The sequence below is a fragment of the Sorghum bicolor genome, chromosome 4 (genome assembly GCF_000003195.3).
Source record: "Sorghum bicolor cultivar BTx623 chromosome 4, Sorghum_bicolor_NCBIv3, whole genome shotgun sequence".
NCBI classification, from domain to species: Eukaryota; Viridiplantae; Streptophyta; class Magnoliopsida; order Poales; family Poaceae; genus Sorghum; species Sorghum bicolor.
In genome coordinates, this window is record NC_012873.2 from 65,232,882 (window position 1) to 65,239,010 (window position 6,129).

Below are 6,129 nucleotides of genomic sequence, written 5' to 3' on the forward strand. Positions count from 1 at the left end.
AGGAGTAAATTACATTCACCATATAATACCTGGATAAGTGGATGCAGATTAGTCTAACAACTTGTGAACTGCTCAAATAGTTACAATACCTTGACAGATGGGTATATGTATGGTACAAATGCTGCTATTGTGATAAAATATGTATTCATATCATATATTAGGCGCTAGGATTATTACAAGTTTGTGGCACGTGCATTATATGTGAGGTTAGTCTGGAGTGTTTTAAGATAGTTTTGGCAACCATACGAAGGACATCACGAAGCAAGTGAGGTTAGTCCGGAGTGTTTTAAGATGGTTTTGGCAACCATACGATGCACATCATGAAGCAAGTGCTCCACAACGTCGATCACCTAAGCCACTAGTGATGGAGGCCAAGCCAGCCCGCTCCTCGATAGTTAGCATCTACTCCCTCCATCCCAAATTATAAGAAGTTTAACTTTTTTAACCTCAAATTTAATCATTTGTCTTATTCAAAAAATTTGTGTAAAAATAGTCAAATTTAATTCATTCTTGAAGAATTTTAATTAACAAATCAAGCCACAACAAAAGAAATGATATTTTGCACAAATTTTTGAATAAGACGAGTGGTCAAACTTGGTGTTAAAAAAGTCAAACGACTTATAATTTGAGATGGATTGAGTATTATTCCTGAGCTTTAATCCTTTATTCTAATCATGCCAAGGTGGGTATTAGTTCATAAGCTTGTAGGACTGGGGTCATATGGTTTCTCTCTGTTTTTGCTACAACTATTCTGCTCTTGGCCAATATTATGATAGTACAAGTTTGTGCTTTTATGGAAAGATGATCAATAGTTTGTTGTCAGATACCGGAGTGGTAGCGTAGGGTATTGTGTCCATGGTCTATCGTGTAATATAAATATTATCTCTTTTTCGTTCAGAATAGAAGGTTGAAAATTTTCAATGCAAATGTTATCATCTTTGTAAACTACAACCAATCTAGTATTATTTCAGGTTTGATTTATGATGTTCATACAAGAAAATTATGAAGATTCATATCCATGGTCTGAAGTTACTAGTGCATTCTCTTTTTTTAATAAAAAAAATCTACTGCATTCTGGTTTGTAGTGTACTGCTAAATATTAGGAAGATCATAGCTAGGACGGACCACTGCACCTCAGAGCGCAGCAATAACAGGCTGCACTGTGATTTTTCTAAGCAGATCGCAGATGTTGTGACAAACAGGTAGACTTGTTGAGGCCATAAACTGGACAAACTGACCACTCCACAATATTTGGCAGTACACGATAAAGGCAAATTGTACAGCATAATGTACTACTACTATAACCCAAAAGCTAAGGTTTATTCTAACACACACCACTGCAACAATATTTTGGGTAGGAGTGTCAACCAACAAAACCAGGTCTATGGGTTGTATGGCGACAACAGTATGAAAAAACATTTGGTACCTTCTAATAACAAGCCATAAACTAAGCCAAGGATGAATTGCCTGAGAGACTGAGACCACACCGGACACTAGGACCATAGAAGCATGGATCACCAGCTATGGTTCGCAAACTGTCATCTCATAAATGGAACCCTATGCTGACTTCCATTATGCATCCCAGCTTGCACGCTTGCCTGCCCGAAATGGCCAGAAAAACTGAGATAATGGCTTGGGTGCTGCAAGAAGGCATCATCTCTGTGCAACATTGGAGTCACAGTGAAGGCAAGAGCTGAAGAAACAGCCTTCTTGCTACTGTCTTGTGAGGCCATTGTTTTGGGTGCCAACATAGATCGATCTCCAGCTGCGCCACCACCAAGCCGTAGATGAGTTGAGCCTGAGGAGCTTGTGCCATTTGTGGTGGACCTGGTGGAGGCAGTGTGGGACTGCTGTTGCTGCTGGAACTGCTTAGTGTTGAGGAATCGTCCACCGGAACCTCGTGCCCTCTTCATTGCATGAAGATGCCTTGACTCATGAAGGTAAGGCTGCCATGAAGATACTATCCAGCATTAGGCCAAGCATAAGAGACTAGTGATAGAAGTTGCATGTTGAGAGATGGGTAGCAAGATCAAAATAAGGGAATAATAACACGGACCTTTCGGGCTTTGACTAGCTTGTTCTGAGCCTCTAACTTGGCACGTAACTGTCTTCTGCGAAGTATACCATGATATTGTTTGGGATTCACGTATATGGGTTCATTCTCTGCTAATTCCAAAGGTAAGGGAATTCTTGCACCTCCACCAGAAATTTGGGAATGGAACTGCTTTAAATATAATTGATCAGACAAAAGCCACAAAGGTAGTATTTTTATTTTTATAATGAAATATCTGATCAACAAGGTTTATATATGATGGACGGATGCCTCAAGATATGTGGATAAACACTGGCATGTAATGGAAAGCTAGAGAACATTTTTGTGGTACAAGTCAATTTAGAAAAGTACATATAACAGCAACTATCTGGGAGTTGCCAGCTCGCTGGTGGCTGTATAGTCATTGTTAAAGAAAGGTGCATGTCCTGAAAGGAACAATTTGGACACAAGTTACTCCCCCCCCCCCCCCCCCTCCCCCCCTCCCAAGCCAGGGAACTGATGGGGTTCTCAGTTGTAAATAGTAGAATAGTTTATGAAACAGTGTATTTGCATAAGGAAAATTACAAACAGTGTAAAAGTTGAGCAAGTACAAAAATTGATTTCTATGAGCCTAGCCTTCGATATTATTCATAATGGGAGAATACAAGCAGCTGCAGTAACTAGTAGCCACATATTTTTCCTTTATGGTTATGATCATACCTGTCAGTATGGCACAATGTTCTCAAATAAAAAGGCAATGTAAATACGCTACAAGAACGGAATATGTTGAATTGATAGCTTATGCATGCTAATGTAAGGAACTAAGGATCCGTCCAAAAAATGACTGCCTGAAATGGAAAACGGATAAGATACTAGTCTACTTTAAGATTCTATATTAAATCATGGTAGGATGATGGGCCATTCAGATAAATAACAGAATACTTCAGAATGAACTGAAAACTAGGAGATTTCCGAATAAAATTATTATGTAAAATTTCAAATGCATGAGACATCAGCACTGTAGTTCAAAAGGCTTTGAGAGATTTTAGCACAACAATTTAGTATAAGGGCATACCACAGTGGTAGCAGTGGTGCCTGACTCATAGGCTGCCCAAACACCTCCTGAGCCAGAATGATTGTACGGGTATGAAATGCAAGCCTGTGTATAGGCAGAAAATCAGATCCAAAAACCCTATGTAAAGAAATGAACTCTTAAAAAATAAACTAGGAAGGTGACTTTATCAGTATTAAAAAAAATTGATATCATCATAAGTCTTACTATTGTTTGACCGTAGTCAATGTTTTGACTTGCAAATGGAGATTGCTTGTTATCAAAACTCAAAGTTGATCTCATATGGTCATTAACTGTGTTTCCGAAGGAGTTACCTGATACAAGAAATGAAAGCATGGTTTTGCTGCATTAAATTACTAAAATAATTTTGAATGTGCAAAGGATCCTCAACTGAAGATAAGTAACAACATCCCCTGAATAAATAGTACTTCTTCCTTAGGTGTTTCTTATAATGACAGAGTAAAGATCTAGACTGGTCTCTTGTTATTGACATTTTATTTCTACCTAGTGTGGTGTTACTATGTCGACTCACAGCATGTGCCTATTTTGGAAAGCTTTTCCCGAGAAAGCAAGAGGAAGAAAATGGTTACTCCCTAGTGGGAAAAAAGTATACATCGTACTGCAAAGTGTGTTATCAACTCTTTTATTTTCGTCCCACAATGTCTTTATATGATTATTAACGGTGGCCAGGTGGGTAGATGAGTTGCCTTGTAAAATACTTATAATGTTATATTTTATAATTTTAAAACATGTCACAATAGAAGTTGATGGTTAAAGACTTCAAAATATGTTATAGCTAGAGACATTTCTGCAAAATGTTTAGCTACTCAACAAGAGCAGAAAGTGTGGTTAGGCTGGGAACAAGTATCTTACTATTTGTGCTAATTTTTAGTCACAACTCACATCCTCTATAAAAAAAATGGAGCCACGTATGATTGTTAACATTATGCGACTTACACAATAAACTTATGCTCAGAAAAAGGAACATGCATAGACATAATGTTTATTCGATGCCCTAAGATCCAAGTTTATTGTGTGTTTTCGCTCAAGAAACATGAGCAAGTTAGGCTTCCCTTATATTGGCTATGGCCTATGGGACTGACATACTCCATTTGACCAAAAAAAAAACTTTTTGATCCATCACCAAAATTTTCTAAAGCATAACAAAAAAACACAATACTTGGAAGGTTGATCTTCCTATAGTGCACACTCACAAACTGAATAATAGAATACATTCTGATACCTGAATTACTAATTTAAGTTTGACAGCTTCACCTGGGCAGGCCTGATCTCATGTGGTTTTTAGGCAACAAATTGCAAATCAGAGCTGCAAGAGACTACTATAGTTCACAACTTCACTAGCCTACGAACATGTACATATATGACAAGGAAACCTGCTGAAAGAAATGTACACATATGGAAAGAGAAAAAACGTAAGTGGAAAAGAGCAAACGGAACCTAATTAAAGATGAAAGCCGGGAGATTAGTGACGAATGACATCAGTTCTGATCCACAGAACATGCTGTGCCGACTGGCGACTGCCGAAAGAAACAAATGGCACTGTATAAGCACATCCAGGAATGATTGCTACAAAGCAATACCTATAGAACTATAACAGTATATACGATGATATGATCCCAAATCCCAAGAACATGCACACAGATGATGCAGGAGACCCAATACTAATAGTGAAGGACAGCTCCAAGTCTCCAAGCTACCAGTCCATGGCAAGGAAGGCAAGGGATAGCCATTTCGTCTGCCATCGAGTTTAAGCACCATCATGTTAGACGAGATCCTCCACCGCAGTTCTAAAGGCATCAAAATAGCAGCGACCCAAGTCTACGAAGACTAGTCAACCTGTGTGCCCAAGGGACATGCAACCAAATCCGATAGCACACACTTTAACCCCACATCAAAAGAAGATGCTCAACTGCAAAGAACACAGCCAAGATCCTAAAAGATTCCACAACCTTTAACAAATACAGAAACATCTCATCCGCTATATTTCGGAGACACCAAGAACGCATGCGGGGAAAGAAACAAGCATGGCTGCAGTGTATACCAGAGCAATCCAGGGACGCGTACATGGCGGACCGACACAGCAACAGGGACGCTAGTCGTCTATAGTCCTATGGCGGGAGGAGAGAGAGAGAGGGAAACCTTTGGAAGCGGGAGAGGAAGACGAAGAGGGGAGAAGCATGGCTCCCACGCGCCTCCCTCGATGCGTCCGCCAAGCAAAGGCTGTTCTCTGCGTCTGCGCCTTGCCACCTCCCTGCCGTCCCTTCCTCTGGTCTGGCCCCTTCGGCTGCATCACTCCACTTGCGCTGTTCTTTTATCCCCCTCATCTTGTTCCAAGGAGCCCCCACAGCTCTCTATTTTATTGCTAATTTGTATGTCCACATCCAGTGTGACACTTTTTGCTATGGCAAGTGGGGGCAGGAGGAAAAACTAGCAGAGTAGCGAGAAGAAGATGCCGATGGTTTTGCTCCCTGATGGCTTTGTTGTATTATGTCAGGACTAAGAGAAGGTGTAACTGTTTTTTTAAGGTGGTTGTTGGTTTTACTAGGAGGAGAAAACAATTTATAGATTCTAGATCCATCAAGTATTTATTGGTAAACGTGTAGAACTAATCATACAGAAGGTTATGTATTATTATGACCAAACCTCACGTGGTCTGACCATGAATTATAGTTACAGTCACTTATTCTTGAAAAGATTAGTAAATTGATAATGGCGAACCTTGATGTACATAGCGCACTAGGGACAATGATGACTTTTCAAACTTTAGCGTAATTTTCTTGGAGAATAAAATGCTTATAGTTTACTTTACGACTATTCGAATATGAACACTGCAATTGTATTCTTGTACCACCTGAAATAAAATGAAAATGTAATTTAACTTTTATTATCTGTGAATATCATTAACATAGAAGTATAAGATGGGTTGTAAAGAATATCAAAGATGTTAAGGCATGTTAGAATTTAATAGCACTACATTAATTAGAAAATTATTTATTTTAAGGGA

General features: G+C 39.1%; 1 protein-coding gene across 4 annotated transcripts; it reads right to left on the minus strand.

The window, feature by feature from the left end:
* LOC8081931 (nuclear transcription factor Y subunit A-5) lies at positions 1,114-5,439 on the minus strand. 4 transcript variants are annotated; one of them, XM_021458676.1, is made up of 6 exons: positions 5,265-5,439; positions 3,312-3,418; positions 3,108-3,191; positions 2,057-2,224; positions 1,707-1,946; positions 1,115-1,586 (listed from the first exon to the last, which is right to left on the minus strand). In XM_021458676.1, exons 1-6 carry the CDS (start codon positions 5,413-5,415, stop codon positions 1,539-1,541), a joined length of 798 nt encoding a protein of 265 aa, XP_021314351.1. In that variant the 5' UTR covers positions 5,416-5,439; the 3' UTR covers positions 1,115-1,538. The 4 variants fall into 4 exon arrangements, with proteins under 4 accessions (XP_021314349.1, XP_021314351.1, XP_021314352.1 ...); XM_021458674.1 differs by having other exon boundaries at positions 1,114-1,946; XM_021458677.1 differs by having other exon boundaries at positions 1,115-1,946; positions 3,312-4,642; positions 5,265-5,402.